The sequence below is a fragment of the Chlorocebus sabaeus genome, chromosome 16 (assembly GCF_047675955.1).
Source record: "Chlorocebus sabaeus isolate Y175 chromosome 16, mChlSab1.0.hap1, whole genome shotgun sequence".
NCBI lineage: Eukaryota > Metazoa > Chordata > Mammalia > Primates > Cercopithecidae > Chlorocebus > Chlorocebus sabaeus.
In genome coordinates, this window is record NC_132919.1 from 38,767,205 (window position 1) to 38,794,866 (window position 27,662).

At 38.5% G+C, this 27,662-nt stretch overlaps 1 protein-coding gene across 2 annotated transcripts in view; it reads right to left on the reverse strand.

The window, feature by feature from the left end:
• The window catches only part of CLTC (clathrin heavy chain), a 75,233-nt gene that overhangs the window by 27,253 nt on the left and 20,318 nt on the right, over window positions 1-27,662 (reverse strand). For both annotated transcript variants that reach the window (XM_008011247.3, XM_008011246.3), the window contains exons 2-13: window positions 23,470-23,677; window positions 20,292-20,560; window positions 19,551-19,712; window positions 16,627-16,740; window positions 11,639-11,812; window positions 6,987-7,184; window positions 6,017-6,217; window positions 3,332-3,484; window positions 2,430-2,552; window positions 1,075-1,212; window positions 669-833; window positions 336-516 (exon numbers count right to left, since the gene is read on the reverse strand). In XM_008011247.3, coding sequence (XP_008009438.2) covers window positions 336-516; window positions 669-833; window positions 1,075-1,212; window positions 2,430-2,552; window positions 3,332-3,484; window positions 6,017-6,217; window positions 6,987-7,184; window positions 11,639-11,812; window positions 16,627-16,740; window positions 19,551-19,712; window positions 20,292-20,560; window positions 23,470-23,677 — 2,086 coding nt within the window. The remainder of the gene's footprint in view (window positions 1-335; window positions 517-668; window positions 834-1,074; window positions 1,213-2,429; window positions 2,553-3,331; window positions 3,485-6,016; window positions 6,218-6,986; window positions 7,185-11,638; window positions 11,813-16,626; window positions 16,741-19,550; window positions 19,713-20,291; window positions 20,561-23,469; window positions 23,678-27,662) is intronic.

The window sequence follows — 27,662 nt, forward strand, 5'->3', positions numbered from 1 at the left end:
AGGTCAGGAGATCGAGACCATCCTGGCTAATATGGTGAAACCCCGTCTCTACTAAAAAAAATACAAAAAAAACTAGCCGGGCGAGGTGGCAGGTGCCTGTAGTCCCAGCTACTCGGGAGGCTGAGGCAGGAGAATGGCGTAAACCTGGGAGGCGGAGGTTGCAGTGAGCCGAGATCCGGCCACTGCACTCCAGCCTGGGCGACAGAGCGAGACTCCGTCTCAAAAAAAAAAAAAAAAAAAAAGGAAAGACAAAATTTCCAATAGCCTGATCATAAGCATACCTCTTCTTGGCTATCTTAAGTACTTTTTTAAAAAACTCAAAAACTCCTACTTACCTTCAAAACTCTTGAAAGATTCAAAAAGTTCAATCAGAGACTGAGTTGACAGTTGTTCATGATATTTAGAAGCCACTTGAACACAGATCTGCAGATTCTGACGAATGTTGGCAGACAGCATGGCTCTGAGACATTCTAGGGAGTCTTCTACTGATAAGGAACCAAAGTAGTTGACTAACCACTACAAGACAAAATAAATGAATGAATGAATAAATGAAATAACGTTGAACCTCATGGTGGTATGAAATCATTAATATTTAGTACCACAAACACATTTTCAGTGTACCTATTAATCACAACTAACACCATCTATCAGGTAAGAAACTGAAATACCTCAGGGTTAAGAAGATGGGTGTGAACGACTGCACGTTTTATATCATATAAATCAGTGAAGTGTTCTAATGCACGCTGCAGTAGGCCAGCCTTTTCACACAGTTGAGCAATGTGAGCCCGGTCATAATGTGTGAACATCTGATTGCCTAGAATAGCATCTGCAACCTGTAAAACCACAAACAAGGAAAGTTAATTGTCGACTCCATTTATATGAGTAATTCAACATCCATTACAGATTAAGGTTTAATAGTGAACTGTTAAAGAAAGTACGAAAGAATATTATAATAGCTAAATTTTCTTATATAAGGAGTAGGCATCTCAGTACCTTTGCATGACAATCTGAGATGCTCTGCACAACTACTAAAACAATGCTGGAAACATGCCTAAAAAGCATTAAAACACATACTTGAGGCGCGTGCATAAGGTTCATCTCAAGTAACCGCGTCTGTAAAGGACCTTCAGATGGGCGATTATTCTTCAGAGCATCAAGCAAGAATGCAGTACATTGCTGAATTAGATTGTATTCCATAAAGACATCTACAATCTACAAAAAAAAATAGATTTAAAAGAAATTGTTTTAAGATACTATGGAGAGTATGTAGACAAAATTATGCACGAGCTCTTTCTTTACCTGAGAATTTTATTTGGACAATATGAACACTTTAAGAACAAATTTTTGTCCTCTAGAGAACACAGTTATTTTCAGTTCTGATAAAAACTACAAAATATTTCAAGATATTACATAATAGCAGAATACAATTGAACCAATAGACCTTTATTTTATTATTTTATTTATTTTATTTTTTTGAGGCGGAGTTTTGCTCTTGTTGCCCAGGCTGGAGTGCAATGGCACGATCCCAGCTCACTGCAACCTCCGCCTCCCGGGTTCAAGCGATTCTCCTGCCTCTGCTCCCAAGCAGCTGGCATTACAAGCATCTGCCACCACATCTGGATAATTTTTTGTTATTTTTAGTAGAGACAAGGTTTTGCTATATTGGCTAGGCTGGTCTCCAACTCCTGACCTCAGGTGATCCGCCCACCTCAGCCTCCCAAAGTGCTGGGATTACAGGCGTGAGCCACCATGCCCAGACTGACCTTTATTTTTATAAACTTTTGAAAAACAACAGCATAAACAATATGAATGAAGGACTCTGACTCACACTTCCAAATGCATCTCTTCCCTCTCCCCATACCCAGTGGCAACTACTATCCTGTTTTATCATCCCCATGTATTTTTCATATTTTTAATACATATACATCTCTAAATAAGATGTTTGTTTTGCATGTATTAAAACTACATGCAGATGGTTTCATATTATCCATTCTTTTGCAACTTGCTTTTTTTGCAAGGCATTTGAGGTTTATCCATATAGAGTGACAAAGCTTTAATTTCTACAAACTCTAAGTTTTTTTTTTTCCTTTTTTTCTTTTTAAGAGAGTCTCACTCTGTTGCCCAGGTTGGAGTGCAATGGCATGATCACAGCTCACTGCAACCTGGACCTCCAGGCTCAAGCTGTCCCTCCACTTCAGCCACCTGAGTAGCTGGGACGACAGGCATGTGCCACCACACCCAGCTGATTTTTAAATTTTTTGTAGTTACAGGGTCTCACATGTTGCCCAGACTGGTCTTGAATTCTTGGCCTCAAGCAATCCTCCCACCTTGACCTCCCAAAGTATTGAGACTACAAGCGTGAACCACCACGGCTAGCCCCCACTCTCCATTTCAATCAGCTTCTACAAAATACATTGTAATCACATTACCTGTGTGATGTCAGCAAGAGGCTCTTCATCTTGAACTAACATTTGGGCAAACTGCTGTCCCTGATCTGGACTGATTCGCATTACATTTCTCAGCAGAAATATCCAATCTGGAGTGTATCCAACCTATAAACAAACAAAGACTTAAACGCTGCTTCTAAGTTTCAATTTCATAGCATTTAAAGACTTTTTCTACTATAAAATCTTGCTAATATAGAACTACTCGTGAAAGCACAAATTCATTTTCGATTTAAGGTGCCCAGTTAGACCCTGATGATGACATATTTGAATAAACACCTGTTAATTTTTATAACTGGCTTATCCATTTTCTTTTTTTTTTTTTTTTTGAGACAGGGTCTTGCTTTGTCATCCAAGCTGGAGTGCAGAGGTACAATCTCGGTTCACTGAAACCTCTACCCCCTGGGCTCAAGTGATCCTCCCACCTTGGCTTCCTGAGTAGCTAGGACCACAGGCACACACCACCACGCCTGGCTACTTTTTTGTATTTTTAGTAAAGACAGGGTTTTACCATGTTGCCCAGACTGGTCTCAAACTCCTGAGCTCAAGTGATCTGCCCGCCTTGGCCTCCCAAAGTGCTGGGATTACAGGCGCAAGCTACCACGCCTGGCCTGGCTTATCCGTTTTCAATAAATGAGTATTTCAAAAGTTTGTTCTAACATGTTAAACATGTCTGCTATCTTAAATTCTGATAAGCCATGCAAGAGTAATTGTCTCAATTTAACAAGTATGAATTTGATATGAGGGGTAAGAGAATTTTTATACATTTCAAAGTAAATCAAAATGAAAGGAAATTCACTATTAAAGTAACCAAGAGTTAATACAGGCTAATTTCTCTGTCAATGCTTCGATGAATTCATGCTGAGAATCTGTTTCATTGAACTCACTTTTTTAGCATATAAAACAATCTTCTGGACTTGACCTGTTTCTGCAAAGCACTGAATGACTTTATTTGGGACGTTAGCCCTTAGGTACACACTAAGTGCCAATGTAGGGTCCACAGATTTCACAAGATCACCCAGTTCTTCAGAACATTCCAGCTGTCCAAAGGAAAAAGAGATTGTTTAGTGATCGATCACCTGTTTTAGAAATGAGCAGTTGACACTATATCCACTATAATAATTAGTATGAGAAGTACTTAGTTTCACAGAATATACTATAAATATGCAGGGGTTGTGGCTGGTAGACTCTTAATCTTGTATTCACAGCAATGTCTCAGTAGAATTCTCCACAAATCTTATTTAAAGATAAAAAGCTCACCTAGACTGCAATCTTATAGATATTATCAACTACCTTGTTAGGGATTTAAGTACTTTAAAGCAGAATCTTCTACCTCTTATACTCCTAACTACTAAGAATATTCAGATATCAGACTCACATCACATGGCCCCAATTTTTCAAAAACAAAAAGCAACTTTTTTTGTTTGTTTTTTGTTTTTTTTTTTGAGACAGAGTCTCACTCTGTCGCCCAGGCTGGAGTGCAGTGGTACGATCTCAGCTCTCTGCAAGCTCCGCCTCCCGGGTTCACGGCATTCTCCTGCCTCAGCCTCCTGAGTAGCTGGGACTACAGGTGCCCACCACCATGCCCGGCTAATTTTGTTTTATATTTTTAGTAGAGATGGGGTTTCACAGTGTTAGCCAGGATGGCCTCGATCTCCTGACCTCATGATCCGCCCGTCTCGGCCTCCCAAAGTGCTCGGACTACAGGCATGAGCCACCGTGCCCGGCAAAAAGCAGCTTTTAATGTAATGTTATCAACTGAAAATTTGATATTGAAGGAGCCAGATGAGGTTTACCATAAGGACAGTTATTAAATCACAGTGTAACCTATATATGTCTGAAGAATCTAAGTACCACTATCTTCTTGACTTGGATTTAAGCTTATAGGGCAGGAAGGACACTCTTAAGAAATTTTTGGTAGTATACAAGCAAATACCATCTTCTGTGTTATTCAGTCTGCCTTACTCATTGAGCTGCCCAATCTGGAAATTCATTTCCTAAGAGTTCCAGTTTACATACCAAAGTTGACTTTCTACTTTGGAGACTAACTCTCATAAATGATATTTAATGCCAAAAATAGAAAGTTGTATGAGTCTATAATCTTAACTGAACATGCTAATGAATAGTTGATGTCTCTTTTATTAATACCACAAATGGTCCCATTTGACTGTTCACAGAAAAGGGTAATGATATCTAAAAAGCTTTCACCCTATTACACAGGTTAACTCAGTTACCTTGGCTGTTCTCATCCTCCCTTATCTTCTTAAAAAATAGTGTGTATTTATTTAATAGGGTCTCTCTGTGTTGCCTAGGCTGGTCTCAAACTCCTTGCATCAAGTGATAATTGTGATCCTTTTGCCTCGGCCTCCCAAAGTAGTGGGATTACAGGTGTGAGTCACCGAACTCAGCCCTGCCTTATCTTAATCAATTAGGATGGACCTCAGATACTCGCTAGTGTGGCTGTTCTTCATCAGAGACTCCTGTCCAAGCATCCCAAATCTAATAAACTATTCTCTAGTATCTTACAAGATTGCCAGAAACTGGATCAAGAAACAAGGACTTAGAATTAATAATATAAAAACAGTACTAATATATACTAATGCTGAAAGAATAACAACATTAAATATTATTCACTATTCAGAGTGCTTTAAACAATACTACTTCAGTTCTTGACAATGGCAATTCCATACTACAACTTTGAGGAGAAAGGTTTTTTTATATGGTGGTATGAAAGGAATTAACACTAATGGACAGCTAAAACTTGTCTGTTATCTTAGAAACAAAAAACGCCCTTTGGCTGTTTCTCAGTCACTATTCCACATTAAGAATAATGTGCTCAGGAAAACGTACTACCATTATATGCTCTCTGTAAAGAGAAATGAGTAAGTACTGAGTGAATATAAAAGGCATCGAAAAGACCTACAGTAAAGAAAGCTAGTTAACATTTAGAAAAGGTTCGTATTTAAATAAATTTCAAGAAACCAAGTTAAATATTTTTCCATGTAACACCAACTAACATTCTGTGAAATCACTGGGAAACAGTATTTCATTGCTAATTAGACAGCCATCCTGTCTTGTTAAGATCCAACTTTTTTTTTTTTTTTTTTTTTTTAAAAGACTGAGTCTCATTCTATAGCCCCGGCTACAGTGCAGTGATGCAATCTCAGCTCACTGCAACCTCCACCTCCCGGGTTCAAGCGATTCTCCTGCCTCAGCCTCCCGAGTAGCTGGGATTACAGGTGCTGCCACCACGTCCAGCCAATTTTTGTATTTTTAGTAAAGACGGGGTTTCTCCATGGTGGTAAGGCTGGTCTCAAACTCCCAACCTCAGGTGATCCGCCTGCCTCAGCCTCCCAAAGCGCTGGGATTACAGGTGTGAGCCACCACGCCCAATGAAAAAATAAATGTATTTTCAAAAGGAAATAAGTGAACCCATCTTATGCAATGTATGTTTTTGTTCTGTTTCTACCAGCAGTAATGGAGACATTTTGGTGCAGCCTAAATGATTTTAACTTGCTAATATCATATTTAATGCAATCAAAGCAAGATTATGTCAACACAATTTAAAGTACCTTATCTTCTTTTAACCATTTCTCCAAAAGCTGTTTTCGCCCTTGCTGAAGTACAGGCCTACAAAGCTCTAAGGATTCGTATTTGTTGAGCTGTCCCTGGTCCAAAAGGATACCAAAGTACTGAAGTAGAGGAGAAGTTTGACCTGGCTGGGCTGGGACACTCTGGAACCGACGGATAGTGTCTGGAGTACGAAGAATACCCTTTAAGAAGAAGAAATGTTAAACACACTTTAAAAGTGATCCAAACATCACACTAATCACCCCATAGAGATCAATCTCTTAGGTCAATCTTAAAGGAATGAATCCATCTATTAATATGAAGTTTCAAATCTTCTCCATCTAGAGTAAATATTTAGTCACTATCTTTCATACCCCGGTTCAATGTTATAAGATTATCCAGAATCAAAAATAGATCAACTTAAATTACAATGTCAATGTATAAGAGAATAGTTATAATCATAACATAGTTATAGCTAGGTATTATCCCAAGTTCATATTAAATTAAGTACAAATTTCATAATGAATATTGGTCAGGAATATAAGGTGTTAATTCAGTCCACCATAAACCAACATCAAAAGTGATAATAAATTCAGCCTAATTTTGACAGCTCTCCCCACCAAAAAATTGGACAGTATTTATTTCATGTCCAACTTATGGAAATAAAATCAGTAACCATCATCTATGAGGTCAAATAGTATTACACCTAAATAACTAAACATTATTACATCTATGTAAATCAAAAGCTTGCTAGAACTACATATCCTTCTAACAATCTGGGTTTTAAAAAACTAATCAAATCCAGAGAAAATTAACCAAATCTAGAGGCACTGACAAGGAATTCTACTAAAGGAAAATGTAACCCAAATGTAATCTAAAAACAGTTTCTCTCTAGAAAGCTGGTTCTAGCAATATGAGAAACAGAATATTAACAATGGATTAATGTCACGACAACTTTTCATAACGCTTTACCTTTGGTGCATTAGCAGCCACCTTTGCTGCCTCTGAGTAATTTCCCTGGGCAAAAAGAGCATTAAATTTCCGGGCAAAGAGTTCTTCAGCACCAGCTAAGTTGTTACGTACAGCCATTCTCAGAGCCAAATCAGGATTTTGTAGAACATTGGTGATGTAAGGAATTATGTTTTCTTCTTCCACACACACTGAGAGAACCTGCAATTTAAAGAATAAAATATAGCTGCAATGTGTTCATTTTGATACAAATGATACCAAGTCTATTTAGAACAGGTTAATACTGAGTCACAAAGGTAATGAAATTGTGACAGCTGTTTTCTTGCTGCCATTAAAAAAATAATAAAAGAAAGGAAGGAAGGAAGACAAGGAGAAAAAAAATTAAGGAGATTTGAAAACAAATATCACAGGGTGCTAGGCCATTATGTGGTTCCTAAAATATGGCTATTCTACAATCTAAATAACTTCTTACTTCATTGTCCAAACTAACTGCTTTGATACCATCTATTCATTCTTAACATAGTATCAAAGATTAACATTCCCATTTAATTGAGCTCTGAAAGACAACTCCACATAATTTAAAACTTCCTGAGGACTTCAATCTTGATAACCTACAGAAAATGACATTGAAGAAGCTATGATATCTAAATGACATTTAAGGTTCACTTGCAAGTTGTTTAAGGTATATTCCTTTTAATTTTAGGATTTTTTTTACAAGAACTTTACAATAATTTTTGTTAATTACATTTTCATTCCTAGAGACCAGATTATATACTCAATGAAGGGAGGGACCACTGAATCCTCAAGCAGCTAACATAATGCAAGGAATATGGTAGGTGCTTGAAAAATAGGCCGGGTACAGGGGCTCACGCCTGTAATCCCAGCACTTTGGGAGGCCGAGGCAGGTGGATCACAAGGTCAGGAGTTTAAGACCAGCCTGGCCAACATGGTGAAACCCCACCTCTACTAATAAAAATACAAAAATACGTGGTGGCATGCGCCTGTAGTCCCACCTACTAGGGAGGCTGAGGCAGGAGAATCGCTTGAACCCAGGAGGCGGAGGTTTCAGTAAGTCAAGATGGCGCCACTGTACTCCAGCCTGGGCAACAGAGGGAGTCTCAAAATAAATAAATAAATAAATAAAAATAATAATATCAGTAAAGGCCAATTTCTACTTGCTTGTTTGCAAAAGTTACCTACCCTCAAACTTCCTTAACACTCAATGCCACAGAATACTTTCTGGCTTGCCCCAAAAGCTGAACTACTGTCAACTGCCATAGAGAAAGGGAGTCCTTCTCTACCCATCCATCCCTTTCCCCAGTGCAGAACTAGTCATATGCCCTAGCTTATAAACTACTCATATTACCCATAACAGCACTTCTCAACCTAATATAATTGTATAATTGTTTCTCAGTCACTGTTCACATGAGGAAAAGGGGCTTCTCTTTGTTTAATTGTATTACTAGCAATATGCAACTAGTGTAGCATAAAACCATTTAATTTGTTGAATAAACGAATATAGGAAATGGCTGTCCCCAAATCAATAAGAATTGAAAAATACTTGAGAACTCAGTGAACCAAATAGATAGGTAACAGTCTGCCCTGCCTATTCTACTACTCCTTTCAGGGAAAATTAAGAAATTTTAACCTCCAAGATTTTATTTCTATAGGTCCGATCTCCATCCTCAAGGCTTATTTAAAGGAAGTAATAATTACTTTCTTTATAGTTATTTGCATTCCTGAGCCCCAACCTTAACTTAAATCTTACCTCCTATAAAGAATGAGAAAGATAAACAGAAAATCCAGTTCCAATTACATTTTCTGAAGCTTCCTATTGATTGCTGCCTTAGGTTTCCCCAAATACTGAATCCACAGTTTCATCCTTATCATAAAGACTGTTTTAGCAGATTTCTAGCAACCAGTACTTAATAAGATCTCCTACAGGGAACAGAAAAGGTTCCAGGTTCCAGTGTCTTCTAAAGTACTCAGTTCTATCAAATTCAGATTTTAAGTCAGATGTTGACTATAACATCACTTTACTTGATTTTGCTTTTTCAACTGATAGAAGCCACATACTCATCGCTTCAGGGAATACGCCGAGTTAGTAGACTTTAGCGAAGACTAAAAGAAAGCCCTAACGTTAGTGTAAATACCTCTTTACTCAAAGTAGCTGGCACATAAAATTTGGGAGGAAGGGAAAGTAACAATCAACAAGTTCCCAGAATTAGAGTTATGAACACCCAGAATGTATCATGAAATTGTTTAAGGTACTTTAGGTTAAGCATTATCTTAAAACAGCACAATAGCAGAAACAAAAAGGGGCCAGGCGTGGTGGCTCATGCCTGTAATCCTAGCATTTTGGGAGGCCAAGGCAGGATCATCGCTTGAGCCCAGGAGTTCAAGACCAGCCTGGGCAACATCGCAAGACCCTGTCTCTCTCTCTCTTTTTTTGAGACAAAGTCTTGCTTTTTGAGACGGAGTCTTGCTCTGTCACCCAGGCTGGAGTGCAGTGGCACGATCTTGGCTCACAGCAACCTCTGCCTCCTGGCTTCAAGCAATTCTCCTGTCTCAGTCTCCCAAGTAGCTGGGACTACATGTACCTGCCACCACGCCCGGCTAATTTTTTTTCGTATTTTTAGTAGAGACAGGTTTCACCATATTGGTCAGGCTCATCTCAAACTCCTGACCCCAGGTGATCCACCCATCGTAGCCTCCCAAAGTACTGGGATTACAGGCGTGAGATACTGTACCCGGCCCCTGTCTTTTTTTTTTTTTTTAAGAATTTTTTTTAAAAAAAGGTCCCTGGTTTCACAACTTCATGATTATTAAATTATCACTAATCTAATTCACCAAAAAAGGCCAATATATTCTTGATTTTCCTCTTTTTTTAATTTCTTTTTTGAGACAGAGTCTTGCTCTGTCGTCCAGGCTGGAGTGCAGTGGCGTGATCTTGGCTCATTTTTTGTAACTTCTGCCTCCCAGGTTCAAGTGATTCTCTTGCCTCAGCCTCCCAAGTAGCTAGGATTACAGATATGCACCATCATAGCCAGCTAAGTTTTTGTATTTTAGTAGAGACGGGTTTTCACCATGTTGGCCAGGCTGGTCTCGAACTCCTGAGCTCAGGCAATCTGCCCACGTCACCCTCCCAAAGGGCTGGGATTACAGGTGTGAGCCACTGCGCCTAGCCTTATTCTTGATTTTTCTAAGAGAGAGACTCACAACTGAATACTTGAAAGCTACTGAATTTTTAAAACTGCTTTTGTCCCAGACACTGACTGGTGCTAGAAATATAATTTACTAAAGACAATCCGTTTTTCTAATGAAGAATAGAGACTGTGACAGCTAAGCAGGCAATTTTAGTAAGTATGTTAAGTGTTATGAGGAGAAAGCCGTAAGTTAAGTTCTAGGAGTACAGAGCAGAAGCACCTAACCAGGTCTGGAGTTAAGGTGGGGCATGGGTAGGTAGGGATGGACTCCCTTTCCCTAGAGGAACTGTCTCTTCATATACGTAACATTTTTCAAAAATTAACTGAATGAAGGAGAAACAAAACCCATCTACTTCCTTTGCTTATTATCTGGGAAAAATACTAATTTGGAAGAAAACGACTAAAAGGCAAGACCAGTAACAGTATTAAGTTTTAAAATTTTTAGCCACTTTTCAGAAAATTAAGATACCTCCTGGTAAAATATTCTTATTCATATTAAAATAGGCCGTGTGCTGTGACTCACGCCTGTAATCCCAGCACTTTGGTAGGCTGAGGCGGGTGGATCACAAGGTCAGGAGTTTGAGACCTGCCTGGCCAACATGGTGAAACCCCGTCTCCACTCAAAATACAGAAATTAGCTGGGTGCGGTGACTCACACCTGTAATCGTAGTTACTCGGAAGGCTGAGGCAGGAGAATTGCTTAACCCCGGGAAGTGGAGGTTGTAGTGAGCTGAGATCATGCCACTGCACTCTAACCTGGGTGACAGAGCGAGACTCCGTCTCAAGAAAAAAAAAAAAAAAAGAAATTAAAATAATATGATGACAGAGAAAGAATCGCTTGCTAGACGGTATTAACAGGTTTTTCAAAAATGACAAATTTAGAATGGATAATATTTTTCCTACCAAATTGATTAACTTTCCAGGCATCCCACAAGAGGTACTGAAACATATCACCTTCTAACATGTAATAGTAATGCTTAATTAAAGAGCTAGGAAAAGGGATGTAGGTAGAATTCTTTTCCCTGTAGTTGATAATCGCTCTGCCTTGGAGAGATAACAGAAAACTCCTTAAAAAGAATAGTCTGTCAAATATGACCCTAAATTGTTTTTTTCTGTGGAGAATCACTTCTTTTGACAGTAATGCATCTATACAGTCCAAGATGGCTATAAACCAGTTTCTCTGAAACAGGATTAAAGACACACTTTGTATTCATACACATCTCTATTTTTAGGTATATATTATTTTCCTTTTTTATCAGCTTACATCATGCTTTGATATATATTATTTTCTAATATCCAAAGTTACCATTTACTTTTTGGAAAAAAACTAACAGTAATGTGTTTATTTTCTATTTTATTATTTTTGGGAGTAATTTCTCAAAAGTACAGGATTGTTCCCAACTCATCAGGTTATCTTATTTTATTGCTTAAGTTTCAAGGTTTCCTTACTTGTCCCTTTCTGTTTACTCCAATTATTCCAGCTGTGGCTTCATGAGGTGCAGTAACAAAAATCGTTTCTCCACTGATTCTATTCATGTAGATGCAGGTACCAGTCTCAAGATCATAGAGATGGATATAACCATACTTGGTTATCAAGAATACCACATCATGCTTTTCACTGATCTATAGAAAGAAAATCAACACTTTAGTGAAATAATGAATCTATAAACAGAAAATAAAAACATTCAGTCTAATTCCATTTCAGAGATGGTAAAATTCTAGAACAAGAGGGTTATTTGAAAAATTATAAGCTAATATTTAAAGTTTCCTTCATTTTTATAGCACATTTAAATATGGATATCCTAAGCTCTTATATAACACAAGAATATGAATGAAACTGATAAAAGGAAAGACAATTCAAAACTTAGGATAGCACAGTTTATGTATTACAGGCATACCTCATTGTACCGCACTTTGCAATGCAGATGAATCTTTACGAATGGAAGGTTTATGGCAACCCTGCATCGAGCAAGCCTATGGGCACTATTTTCCAACGGCATGTGCTCTCTTCGGTGTCTCTGTGTCACGTTTTCATTAATTCTCACAATATTTCAAACCTTTTCATTATTATATCTGTTATGTTGATCTGTGACCAGTGATCTTTGATGTTACTATTGTAATTATTTTAGGGTGTGATGAATCGCACCCACATAAGACAGCAAACTTAACCGATAAATATTGTGTGTGTTCTGACTGCTCCAGCAACCAGCTGTTCTCCCATTTCTTTCTCTTTCCTTGGGCCTCCCTATTCCGAGACACAACAATAATGAAATTAGGCCAATTAATAACCCTACAATTGCCTCTACACGTTCTACATCTCATTTTAAATCAAAAGCTAGAAGTAATTTTAAGTTCAGTGAGAAAGACACGTCCAAAGCCAAGATAGGCTGAATGGTGGGCTTTTTGACCCGGTCAAGTTGTGAATACAAAGCAAAAGTTCTTGAAGGAAATTAAAAGTGCTACTGCAGTGAACACATGAATGATAAGAAAACCTAACAGCTTTTCTTGCTGATATGGAGAAAGCGCACTGGTGCAGTGGCTTACAAATGTAATCCTAGTCTCATTTTCTCACATCTAAGAAAACGACCACAGACAAAGTCAAACTCTAGTACTTGCCACATTGAGGTAATGTTTTGCAGGCCAAAGAGAAATAAAACGATTCTACTTTTGAATTTATGTAACTATATAAATGAGCAGTTTTTTTTCTCTTTTAAAATGTTATAGGCCGGGTGCAGTGGCTCATGTCTGTAATCCTAGCACTTTGGGAGGACAAGGTGGGTGGATTGCCTAAGCTCAGGAGTTTGAGACCAGCCTGGGCAACACAGTGAAATTCCATCTCTACTAAAATACAAAAGAAATTAGCCAGGCATGGCAGCATGCACCTGTAGTCCCAGCTACTGGGGAGGCTGAGACAGGAGAACTGCTTGACCCTGGAGGCGGAGGTTGCAGTGAGCCGAGATGGTCCCACTGCACTCCAGTCTGGGCAACAGAGTGAGACTCCGTCTCTAAAAGAAAAATGTTATACACAGCTGGGTGCAGTGGCTCATGCCTGTAATCTCAGCACTTTGGGAGGCTGAGGTGGGTGGATCACTTGAGGGGAGGAGTTCGAGACCAGCCTGACCAATATGGTGAAGCCCTGACTCTACTAAAAATACAAAAAAATTACCCAGGTGTAGTAGTGCATGAGATTGCGCCATTGCGCTCCAACCTGGGTGACAGAGTGAGACCCTGTCTCAAACAAAAATACAAATAAAAATGTTATATACTAGCCAGGTGCAGTAGTATGTGTCTGTAGTCCCAGCTACACAGGAGGCTGAAGCACAAGGATCACTTAAGGCCAGGAGTTTAAGACCAGCCTGGGCCAGGCATGGTGGCTTACGCCTGTGATCCCAGCACTGTGGGAGGTCGAGGTGGGCAGATCACTTGAGGTCAGGAGTTCGAGACCAGCCTGACCAACATGGCGAAACCCCGACTCTACTAAAAATACAAAAATTAGCCAGGTGTGGTGGCAGGTGCCTGTAATCTCAGCTACTCGGGAGGCTGAGGCATGAGAATCGCTTGAATCCAGGAGGCAGAGATTGCAGTGAGCTGAGACTGCACCACTGCACTCCAGTCTGGGCAATAGAGAGACTCAGTCTCATAAAAAAAAAAAAAAAAGGCCAGCCGGGGCAACACAGTGAGACATTGTCTCTAAAATACTTTTTAAATAGCCAGGCGTAGTGGTATGTACCTGTAGTCCTACCTACTCTTAGCTACTCTGGAGGCTGAGGCAAGAGGATCAATTGAGCCCAGGAGTTCAAGTTCAAGGCTGCAGTGAGCTATGATCACACCAACTGCATTCCAGCCGGGGCAACAGAGGGAGACCCTGTCTCTTTAAAGAGGGAGAGGGAGGGAGAGAGGGGGAAAGTGGGAGAGAGAGGGAGGAGGCCCGGCGCAGTGGCTCACACCTATAATCCCAGCACTTTGGGAGGCCAAGGTGGGTGGATCACAAGGTCAGGAGATCAAGACCATCCTGGCTAACACGGTGAAACCCCGTCTCTACAAAAAATACAAAAAAATTAGCCGGGTGTAGTGGTGGGCGCCTGTAGTCCCAGCTACTCGGGAAGCTGAGGCAGGAGAATGGCGTGAACGCGGGAGGCGGAGCTTGCAGTGAGCTGAGATCGCGCCACTGCACTCCAGCCTGGGCACAGAGTGAGACTCCGTCTCAAAAAAAAAAAAAGAAAAAGAAAAAGAAAAGAAGAGAAGAGAAGAGAAGGAAAGGAAGGGAAAGGGAAAGGGAAAGGAAGGAAAAAAGATAGGCCAGGCGCGGTGGCTCAGGCCTGTAATCCCGCGCACTTCGGGAGGCTGAGGCAGGCGGATCACGAGGTCAGGAGATCGACACCATCCTGGCTAACACAGTGAAACCCCGTATTTTGTATTTTGAAAAAATACAAAAAAATTAGCCGGGCGTGGTGGTGGGCGCCTGTAGTCCCAGCTACTCATGAGGCTGAGGCAGGAGAATGGTATGAACCCAGGAGGTGGAGCTTGCAGTGAGCCGAGATCCTGCCACTGCACTCCAGCCTGGGCAACAGAAGGAGACTCCGTCTCAAAAAAAAAAAAAAAAAAAAATTCAAACCAGCTACAGCATTCTCTTAAGCCAAAACCTAATCTAGTGTAAGGCCCTAACTTTCCTCAATTCTGGGAAGACTCAGAGCGGTGAGAAAACAACAGAAGAAAAATTTGAAGGTAGCAGAAGTTGATTCGTGAGGTTTAAGCAAATAAACTATCTGTACAATATAAAAGTGTAAGGTGAAAACCAAGTACTGATGTAGAAGCTGCAGCAAGTTATATGGAAGATCTAGCAAAGATCATTGAAGGTGGTCACACTAAACAACAGATTTTCTCTACAGAGAAGTCAATGCCTGACTTTAATGGACAGGCTGACTCTCTTATTAGGAACTAATGACGCTGGTGACTTTAAGTTGAAGCCAATGCTCATCTGCTATTCCAAAAATCCTAGGACCTTCAATAATTATGCTAAATCTACTTTGCCTATGCTATAGAAATGGAACAGCAAAGCCCTGATGACAGCACATCTGTTTACAGCATGGTTTACTAAATATTTTAGTAATTTAGCCTGCTGTTCAGACCTACTGCTCAGAAAAAAAAAGATTCCTTTCAAAATATTACTGCTCATCGACAATGCACATAGTCATCCAAGAGCTCTGATGGAGATATACAAGGAGATTAATATTGCTTTCATGTCTGCTAAGACAGCATCCATTCTGAAGCCTATGAATCAAAGAAGCAATTTTGACTTACAAGTCTTCTTATTTAAGAAATATATTTCATAAGACCACAGCTGCCCTGGATAGTGATTCGTCTGATGGATCTGGGCAAAGTAAATTTAAGTGAATCTGGAAAGGATTCACCACAGTACTTTTAAGTAATGATGAATCTGGAAAGGATTCATCATTCTAGATGTCATTAACAACATTCATGATTCATGGGAGGAAGTCAAAATATCAACATTAAAAGGAGTTTGGAAGAGGCTGATTCCAACCTTCATGGATGATTGAGGGGTTCAAGACTTCAGTGCAGCACATACGGGCAGATGTGGTAGAAACAGCAAGAAAACCAGAATTAGAAATAGAGCCTAAAAATGTGATTGAATTACTGTATCTCCTAGTAAAGGAGCTGTTTCTTAAGGATGAGCAAAGAAAAGTGGTTTCTTGAGATAAAATCTACTGCTGGTGAAGGTGCTGTGAACATTGCTGAATGACAACAAAGCATTTAGATTATTACAGAAACTTAGCTAGTAAAGCACTGGCAGGGTTTGAAAGAACTGACTCCAATTTTGAAAGAAGATCTACTGTGGGTAAAATGCTATCAAACAGCATTGCATAGAGAAATCTTTTGTGAAAGAGTCAACTGATGCAGCAAACCTCTCTGCTGTCTTATTTTAAGAAACTGCCACAGCCACCTCAACCACTCTGATTATTCAGCAGTCACTGACACTGAGACAAGACTTTCCACAAGCAAAAAGATTAAAACTCACTAAAGGCTCAAATAATCATTAACATTTTTTAGCAATAAAGTATTTTTAAATTACAGTATGTATACGGTTTTTCTAGAGATATGCTATTTCACACTTCACAGTAGACTACAGCATAGTGTAAGTGTAACTTTGATCTGCACTGGGAAACCAAGTAATTCTTATGACTCACTTTGTTGTGGTATTTAATTTATTGTGGTCGTCTGGAACCAAACCTCATAATATGCCCAAGGTAGGCCTGTACATGAAAGGCCAAGGTATTATTTTACAAAGCTTCACTAATAAACTTTGTAAGAGTATTCTTTTAAGCATCACTTAAATTATATCTACCACGAATAGTCTTTGGGTTAATTTCTTTTAAGAGGAGAGATTTTTAAAAAGTTATTTATTTTGCTTAAAATACCTGCATTGCAACAGGAAAATCATTTTGTGCTTCTGGAGGAAAGAAAACATCCACTGCCTTCTTTGGAAAGGGCTGGTTCCCTGTAGGCGGTGTGCCAACTTCAATAATATGTAACTGTTCAAAAGAAAATCAAAATGTATATAAACCTACACATTAGCAGTTGATCACAGAAGCTTTATTTGTAGCCCCCAAATGGAAACAACCAACATGTTCTACAGAAGATCAATGTTAAATGGTTTTGGTTACATCCATACCATGGAATACTTGGTAATAAAAAGGAACAAACTTTCATGAACATCGTGGTGAGTGAAAAAAAAGAAGCCAATCTTAAAAGGTCACATACTGTATGATTCCATTTATGTAACATTCCTAAAGTGACAACATGATAGAGATGGCGAATAATTAGTGGTTGCCAGGAGCTAGGGATGGTGTGAGAGAGGGGGAGTGGGTGGGACTCTACAGTCATAAAGGAAATCACTGTGGTGATAAAATAGTTATCTACTCATGATAAAATGACACAGAATCATACAATTGTACCAATGTCAATTTCCTGGTTTTTCTACTGTACTACAGCTGTGTAAGATGTAGCCATTGGGAGAAACTGGATAAAGAACACAGGGGACTGCTCTGTACTGTCTTTGCAGCTTCCTATAATCTGTATTATTTTAAGATAAATACATTTTTTAAAGTCAGCTGATACTCAGGAGGCTGAGGCAGGAGAATCGCTTGAACCCGGGAGGTGGAGGTTGCAGGAAGCCGGGATTGTGCCACTGCATTCCAGCCTGGGCAACACAGCGAGACTCCATCTCAAAAAAAAAAAAAAAGTCAGCTGACTATCTGAAATAATCATACCTCAAATAATCTACCTGAAATAAATGGTATAGAAGGGTAATACATTACCTACAAAGGTATTTTTCTCCTAGCTTTCAATTTTAATTTAGTATTTCCAAATAGAAATGTAAGTTGTTTAATTCTTCTCTACCTATACATATACACTAAAACAGAAGGAATGTATATACCTAATTTGAGTTGTCTCTCTAATCACAAACATCCCATAAACTAAATGAGAACATTTTGGTTTAAAATATCCAATGCTGCACGTAAGCCAGGCAAGAGAAAAGTAAATAATCTCAATGAAAAAGCACTATATATTTTCCTTAGTCATGTCAGAAATGAACTCAGACAAAAAATAATTCAGTATCCAAGACACATACCATATGAGAATGTTATAGGGTCTCATCATCCTTCATTAGGATGACTAGCCACACTGAAAAAAATTGGTATCTTCCTTCAAAAGCTGTGGCAGACAGGATAGCACTATGTAATAAATAACAGGCTCAATAACCTATAAACAGGTTTCCAGATACTGTTCAAAATGACATCGAAACTTTTTTCTAGTAGAACTTTTCAATAAATATCCTGGCCTTATGTTTTAAGGATAATATCTAATTTCTAAAACACATAGTTTTTTTCTGTTTAAATTCCATCAATTCAGATCTAAATATCAGTGCTTTCTACCCTTGTCACATTGAGGTATTGGCAGCATTATTCCTCAATTCAGGGGCTATGTGAAATTTTAAGCAGAATTGTATCTCCTTACTTACTATTTCCTCTCTCCTGACAGGCTACAGATGATCATATTTTAAGCAATCTCTATCTCAATTTTTAAAAACTGCTTACTTACCAAGAAAAAGAGACACATGTCCTAACGAAAGTGAAGTTCAAATTTTTTGGTCTGCCTAGAATCTAAACCCTCTTCCTGATGGGACAACAAGAGGGAAGATACTCTTTACAAGTTTTGTTGGTGGTAGAACCAGCCTTCTGTTTTAGGAGCACCAAACACCAAATAATTATTTCCAAACCTCTCAGACGTAAGATGTGGGCATCTGATCTTGCCTATAACTGGACTTCGAACAGGGAGCTAGGAACACAAAGGTATTAGGATTTCAGAGATTCTACTCTGGTAGTGGAAATGGCAGTTAAATCGAATTTCCAAGCATCCAGCAATGCAATCATGGATCCAGAAGTGTCCTCAGAGTTCTATGGAATAGTTGTTGACTGAGACCCTGACCACTGCTAATTTTCCATTATTTCTCCTCATTTCCTAGTCTTGGTTTTACAGCCTCCCTAGCTGTTGTAAACTATCCAATATCCTTCACTAAATAGACCATTGCTCCAATCAACCAGACCTTGTTTCTATTACCTGCAACTAAGTCTAATACACACAGTACTACAATTTGTCCAGGTGATTCCAATGTGTAGCCACCGCTGAAAACCACTAACTTATGGCAATGTTATTCAACTATAGTCTACATTACCTCTATATCAAGCCATATAGGGTATTTAAAATGCAGATTATACTAGGAGACCAAGGCGGGAGGATCACTTGGACCCAGAGGTTTGAGACCAGCCTGGGCAATATAGTGAGACCCTGTCTCTACAAAAACACCAAATTTAGCCAGGCATGGTGGCACGTGCCTGTAGTCCCAGCTACTTGGGAGGCTGAGACAGGTATCACTTGAGCCCAGAAGGTCGAGGCTGCAGTGAGCCCATGACTGCGCCACTGCACTCCAGCCTAGGCAGGAGAGTGACACCCTGTCTCAAAAAGCAAAAAATAAACAAAAAAACACTATGGGCACCACCTACTAAATCAAACTCTCTAGATGTACAGCATATAAATGTGCACTTTGGCAATCAAAATAAAGAATATAAACAGCCAATAGAACGAGTTGTGAAAGAACATTATTCATTTTAGACAAGTATCACTAGATGCAAAATTTGAACAAATTAAGTCACCACAAATGTGAATACTAAAAATAAATTACTTAGGAAAGGAGAAGGCTATTTTGAAATTAGATGACTAATTCGTAGCAGAAAGTCAAATACAAGTTCTCATTAAAATAATTACCAAAGTCAAAACTTACCTTCCCTCCAGCTTGGCCCCGTACTGCAAAACAAAATAACGTTGATTCTTCTGCATTTCCTTCCATCTTAAACTGTGCGAAGCTAGCTGCATGTCCTTCAATGGGCTGAGACACTTTCCTATCTACAGAATATAGCTGCATAGCTCCCACCACACGATTTTGCTATAAAGTATCAAAGAGAATAATGTTTGGAGACCCATAAACCAAAAATCTCTCAGATTCATCAAGTAATGAAATAACTAGAATGCTTTGTCATCTTTAGCAGGATTTATAATTATTTGTGACTTCATCTTTCAATATAGATTTGATACTTCTTAACTTAAAATCAGCCCCAAACATTATCTTGTTAAAGCTTAACATTAATGTTTAAAATGTGCCTCATATACGTCTTAAACAAAAAGGTACAGAAGCATTCATTTTGCAGTAAATACTCCATAATAAATCCCAAATCATTCTTACAGAAACTCAGTTTCTACTCAATCTCCACAGAAGAGCTCAAAACGCTTGATAAGAGCATTCTGAAATTATATGTCAGAATAGCAAGGGAGCGAGGAAGGAAGAAAGGAGGGAAGAGAGGAAGGAGAAGAGAAGGGGTGGGAGGGAGGAAAAAAAAGGTCTTCCAAAATAAGTGAAATTCAACAGGATTGAGTATAGAAAGACCTAATCTCAAAATAAAACTGCATTCTGGGCACCACAGTTTTCTAAACCTCTTCTTTATAAAAAAACTAGTTAAAATGTTACCTGTGCAGATATACCAGTCAGAAGTAACCACTTTTGTTTTGCATCTGTACGGTAATTGATAATCTGGCACCCTGCAAGGCTAGAATGGCGATCAAACATTTTCACTGGCTGAGACTCTCCTTCCATACTCCAGTGATAAACTGCATTATCCGTAACAAGAGCAACCGTATTCAAAGAGATCCATTTCCAAAAGGTGACATCATCAGTCATAGTATGAGCCTTCATTTTACTTTTCATTTCAATGTTAAAAATCTGAAGAGTTTTCCCAGCTAAAAACAAAATCAAGAATTATAAATCATTAAAAGCGTAAAGTTTAGAATGAATACCTACCTAGACTAACTCTGTAACTTCCAAACAAAAATATTTATATTACGAGACTAATAACTACAGGAGTTGCATCAATACAGCAGCAACCATTAAAGAGGTAACAGCTAAGACTAAGCAACCTACATCTACATTTTAAGCAAAAACTGTATTACCTCTAATAAACACACTTTAAACAGATAGTATGACTTCCATGGAATTCTAAATCCCAACTTAAAGTAAGTCTAATGAATAATTTTCTTAACAATAATTGAAAACAAAGCCATTAACTTCATACTTGTAATTAAGTATGTTTACACATAAACTTAGTTGCATGGACACAAGACAAAGCAACTCTGATAACAAACACGTAGGGGAAAGAAAATGTACTTTTTTAAAAGCAGTCATCTCTCATCCAAATAAATCTTGTGGAAACTGCTTTTTACAAAGAGGATCTGCTTCAATTCTGTCTTGTTGCCACTAGCACATAAAAGAAGTGCATGCTACATTTAACTGGCTTAAGATAACAAAGGGAAGGTAGAGGCGCTGGAGGAAAGGAGAGGGAGACAAAGGAAGAGGATAGTTTCAGATGCTGTTAATATACTGGAGGTAAGAACAAAGTTCAAGCTTCATCTAACTAAGAAAGCAAGGATTTAGTTAAAAAAAAGGATGAAATTTGCCTTGAGTGTTAAGAGTCACCAAGTCAGATGCAAAGGCTTGTACTTGTAATTTGAAATCCATCAGTTCAAAATGTGATTTGGTATAAATTAATAGAGGCCAAAGTCCACAACTATCACTAGGCTATCAAGATTAGTCTTTAAAGACTAAGAAAAACACCATTCCTGAGACACAGAGAATCTGGCTCCTGAAGGACCGAAATTTTAAGATTCAGGTGCTGGGGCGACACAGAAGGGGGGCAAAACATACAGCTTTGTACTACAACCCTCCTTACCACATGTGCAAAAATTTCTTTCATAAAATGAAGAATGTTATTCCCATCCCACACAGTATGTAAACCACAACCAGACTTGAAAAATTGTGAGAGTTACAGTCCTGTTTATAAAAAGAAGCCAAGAGGTTCAAAACTGGCTTCAGAGGGAAGCAGGATTTTGGACTGACTGACTTTCCTTTGCTGCCTTCCTCAATCCCCAGATTATTCGGGATTGGAGTATATATATAAGTGTAGTGGTTTGGGGAGGGGGACGAGAGATGACAGCTTGACTCCATAGTGCAGACATATAGGGACAAATCTATGATGCTATTGTACAATGCTCCGAAAATATTTTCAATTTATTCTTTTCATAGAACAGGACAATAACTAACACAATCTAATTTAAGATAACTCACCATCTGCACACATAAGAAAGCGTTAAGAAATGTGATAAGATAACAATAACATTAAAAATAGAAAAGAATTTTGGCAAAATTAAAATTATGGCCTTTTAATAGAGAGGTATGGGAACTGCTAAGGACCTGAATTTAAATTCTTTAAAGAGTCTGAAGGAAGCTTAATACCCTAAATAGAAGTAACAGAAGTAAAACACTTACTGTCACAAAACATCTGGTCCTATGTGAAAGCTGGACGATTTTTCCTTGAGATGAGATGAGCTTCTATCTTAGATATGTGATAGTGACTTACGTGTTTGAATATGCTAGTCCTACCCAACCCTATTTACTCTCCAACTAGTATTATTACTACATACAAAGTTTAAATCATGTAAAGCAAAGTCAAAGTTCAGCACCTCTAACAACTCAGTCACAAATTTATCAAGAAATTACTGGGAACTTGAACTTTTCTTCCTTCTATCAAAATGAGAAACAAAGCAAAAAAATAGGCAATCAAATGCCTTTTTAAGAGTCAGTTTTTCACCGAGCCCTCTTAAAAACATCTGTTTTAATGGGTCAATTAGTCTCATCCTAAAGTTCAAAGGAATACAGGCTCCCTGACAGTCTAAGAGTCTTTGAACTCTGTTTATTCTAAGCTGCACAGTTCCCTTGTTGGGACAATTAAAAAGTTAGTCTGAATAAACTCAAATACGCTTCACTCAAGAGCTTTAATATCCACCTAAATACAAACACACTTTAAACAATTACTGTAAATTCAAGCCCTTTCTAGAACCCAATAATCTAAGTGAAACACAAGCCTGAAGTACAAAAAAAAGCACAGAATCAAAGGCAAGTTTATTATTATACAAAATTCTGCAATGTTTAGGTGCTAATATTAGTAAAGTATGTTCTATTCCAGAATATGAATCACTAATTTGTTTTCTCTGTAGAGAGATATGTTTAGCACAGTCTTATACCAGATAAAAAATATAAATGCATTTATTCTAAAACTTAAAATTATTCTAAGTAGATCTATGTTAAGATATTCCACAGATACATTCCAAGTAAAAGTCATTAAAGTGGTTTAAATCAAGTTCGGTATCAGCAGATCAATTTTCTTTAACCAAATTTAATCAATATACTTAAAAACGTAAACTCTAGTTATTGCACTTGCATAAATACATAGGAAGAGTTGGCTGGGCGTGGTGGCTCACGCCTGTAATCTCAGCACTCTGGGAGGCCGAGGCAGGCAGATCATGAGGTCAGGAGTTTGAGACTAGCCTGGCCAAAATAGCGAAACCTCATCTCTACTAAAAATACAAAAAAACTAGCCAGTGGTGGTGGCAGGCATCTGTAATTCCAGCTACTCGGGAGGCAGAGGCAAGAGAATCACGTGAACCTGGGAGACGGAGGTTGCAGTGAGCCAAGATCGCACCATTGCACTCCAGCCTGGGCGACAAGAGTAAAACTCTGTCTCAAAAAAAAAAACAAAAAACAAACAAAAAAACAAACAGGAAGAGTTTTAAGAAAAACCGACAATTTTTTATACCTTTCAGTGCAATTACTTTGCTAGCTGGATTCATGATGGCGCTGTCTGCTGAAATTGGTCTTCGAATTGGATTACTTGGGTCATTCATATCAATGATTACCACCTGGGCCTGCTCTCCTACTTTTTCTCTAATGCAGATGAATTTGTCAGACTCCATAGTCAGGGTACTGAAGCCAATGTTTGCTGGGTTGATACCCAGGTTCTGGAGCTAGAAAATATAATAATAAACCATGTTACCAAGTGTATTCCAAAGAGTTGACATTCATATATGCTCATCAACACAAATCCTCACTTAACATTAATGCTTCAAGGTCACAATAACATCTACATTATGTTAATTAAAGTGAGATTATTAATAGCCAAGTATTGGACCTTCTCTTCTTCCAACAAACATGGCATTCAACTGTTTCAAATAAGAGGTAGAACAAATACAGATGAAGTTAAAGGAAAGAGCAGTATCTGCAAGGCAGCACTCATGGTTCAAGCGATTTGAGGTAATTGAGTTTCTTGATTTATTTTAAGATCTTGGAACTATTGGACCAGTCCTCTCTTACCCCCCTTAACATGTAGCTGTTATTTGTTCACGCTTCAAGAATCTGAAAAATTAAGTTACAAGCATAAAAAGATTTAAAATGTCACAGAGTTCTTGATCTAAATAAAGGAACTTGAATAGCAAGAGCAAACAAGTTCTAATTCTGTGCAAAAAGTGCCAAAACAAAGATATGTAAGAGGGATCTTGTCAAAGGCTACATAGCTAAAGCAATGTGTTCAAGGGAGGCAGGCGAGATAATTCTCAATAGAAAGAGCATGTGGTAAAGCACAGAGATGTAAAAGTGTGGTTGGCTATGGGAACTACAAGTACTTTTCTAACACTATTGGCTTGAGGGAGTACAGAATTAAGGTTAGAGAGATGAGCAAGGGCCAGACTGACAAGCTAAACATACCTCAGTAAGAATCCTGAGTTTATTCTACAGGCAAAGGGAGCTACTTAAGGATTTTAACAAGGAAAATAATGGAATTAGATTTGCTTTGTGTACTCAGAAAATACTAAAGTATCTGCTAAACAAATATAGAGGATCTAAAGATGGTAGGTCTTTGCAAACCAATTAAGCATGTAAGAACAAAAGTCACCAGTTACTAGGAGGAAATCTCTACCAGAGTGGGTTATTAATACTCTGGGTGACTAACTATGGTATAAGATTAAGTCCTACTAAAAGAAGCTACAATGGAGGTTTTATTTTATTAGCCTTGGCCAGACTAGTTTTATCCCCCTTTCCTCCAAGGATAATATAATAAATTCACATGGTACAAAATACACACACACACACACACACACACACACACACACACACCCCAGAAAAGAAAAAGCATGGGAAAAAAAAAAAATCAAGTCTTTCTGTCACCCTTGTCCTCTAGCAATACAGTTTCCCTCCACAGACACCACCACTGTCACTATTATCTTATGGACTAAACCAGCCAAGTTAACTGTATTTTATTTAAATTCTTTTGTCAAACTCTTCTGCTAATAGTGCTTAAACATAACCAGGCTAGGCTCTGAATAAGATATAAGACTACAAGGCTACATTTTACTTTCTCTTCACTCTTCTATCTCAATTACTGCTGGTATTGAGTTATAAATGTTATAACTCAGTTATAAAGTGTAGTTACAGTAACTCAGTTACTGAATACAGCGGGCAAGGAGTCAAACAACTGTCTAACCATTAATACAAACATCATAATAAAGTAGAAGATTAACGTGCTTTACAAGCTCAAGTATATGCTGTAATGCAAGGCAAATACAATAGCTTCAAAGTATGTAACTTACATTTACTTATAGTAAAGGCTTATAAACCATTAAATTTAACTTCTTCCTGACTTTAACTTTTCTTTTGAGACAGGATCTCACATCTATTTTTCTGAGTAGAGGGTCCTTAGACTCGTTAAGTTTAATTGATAATCAGCCTTTCCAATAATTGGAGAAAATATTCCAGTGGGCTCATAAAGTTCATAAAGCTATAAACCTAAAAGCAATTAAGTTATCCTGTAAGAATCCTAAGCTACCCTGTAAGAATTCTATGTTTCTAAGTCTCTACCAAGCCTTCACCTAAGGCACTGAGTTTCACCTGTCACAGTTTAAGTCCCACAGTGTTTGAGGAAGTCAGAGTAAATACAGTGTTAGTCAAATAGTGAAATTAAATTCAAAACCACGAAAGAAAGTTAACCACAGACACTACTAACTGAACCCCAAATGATTCTAACAGATTCCTTCCTACTCCTCAACTTCAGAGGCAGGTGAAAGATGACTTTAAGAAAACACTATCAGAAAATAAAGAGGAGGAAAAACGAAAGTCAAAAACTTGTGTTTCCAATTCCTTGTTAGATGCCCAGAAAAAAAAGCAGTAAGAAAAACACGTTGCATCAGTTAGCCATTACCTTCAGCCTCAGGGTGTTTTACTTGTAGGAAAAAAACCAAAGATTTGGCCTGGCACCTTGGTTCACACCTATAATCTCAGCACTTCAGGAGGCTGAGACGAGAGGATCACTTGAGCCCAGGAGTTTGAGACCAGCCTGGGCAACATAGTGAGACCCCATCTCTGCAAAAACTTTAAAAAATAAGTAAATAAAAGATCTGGCTTTAAAGGGACAGAATTGCCTGCAACCCTAATCTATGTAATCCTTATACTACTTTCTCAAACACATGCTACCAAGAGAGCTATGCATATATATTTTTGATCTCCTTCAGGAATATATTGGTACTACTCAAAATAATCCATGTGGAAAAGACATAAATCCTTTATTCAAAAAACACAAAATTAAACAGGAGAAAAGTGACAAACTTTTTTTTTTTGAGATGAGTCTTGCTCTGTCGCCAGGCTGAGTACAGTGGCTCGATCTCAGCTCACTGCAATCTCCCCCTCCTGGGTTCCAGTGATTCTCCTGCCTCAGCCTCCTGAGTAGCTGGAACTACAGGAGTGCGCCAATGCACCCAGCTAATTTTTTGTATTTTAGCAGAAATGGGGTTTCACCATGTTGGCCAGGATGGTCTCGATCTCCCGACCTCATGGTCCACCCGCCTCAGCCTCAGTCTAGACAAGAACAGAAAAGTATCCTGTAACATGTAATTCCTTCTTTTCTTCTCTCCCTCAACCTCTACTAGTGAATGTAGTGTTACTCTACTATGACTGCAGTTATTAGAAACACAGTGATATGGGTTACTTCCCTAGGATTTCTGTCCCTGTTTGAATTAAAACACCAGCAAACATGAACATAATTCTAAAGTTCCAAGTTTTTTTTTTTTTTTTTTTTTTAAACTGAGTCTCGTTCTGTCACCAGTCTGGAATGCAGTGGCGCAATCTCGGCTCGCTGCAACCTCTATCTCCCCAGTTCAAGAGATTCTCCTGCCTCAGCCTCCCAAGTAGCTGGGACTACAGGTGTGCACCACTATGCCCAGCTAATTTGTGCATTTTTAGTACAGACCTATTCCTACTGGCTAACAGAAGGTTAAATTTGCTTCCACCTCTTCAAATAAGGTAGGTAAGATTGTTTTCCTTACTGATGTTCCTTGCAAATGAGAATGTTTAGAACACTCAGCAATTCTTCCCGTATTTTCCTGTTATATATTCAAAAGAGAAATACGCCAAAGCACACAATAACAGGACAAGTCACTCTCATTAACTGCCAGTCTGGTTTAGGTATACCCTTACAATAGGAACATATAACAGGGTTGCCAAACTATATAACTATGTCTACTAATATCAATATAGATTAAAACTTTTAAAATGCAACACATTTTAAAACAGGTTTTATTTTCAAAACAGCACATACTAAACATAAAGTATTCTCAGTCAGTTATAAAGGTGTGATGGTATATAAACTATACCACAGAAACTGTATTTTTTTTCTTTATTTATTGAGACAGGGTCTCACCTTGTTGCCCAGGCTGGAGTGCAGTGGTACCACTAAAGCCTCAACCCTCCAGGATTAAGTGATCTTCCTACTTCAACCTCCTCAGTACCTGAGACTACAGGCGCCACCATGCCTGGCTAATTTTTTTTTTTTTAAAGACAGGTTCTCCCTATGTTACCCAGGCTGGTCTCGAACTCCTGGGCTCAAGCAATCCTCCCACCTTGACCTCCCAGTGTTGGGATTACAGGTATGAACCACTGTGCCCAATCAGAAACTGAATTATAGAC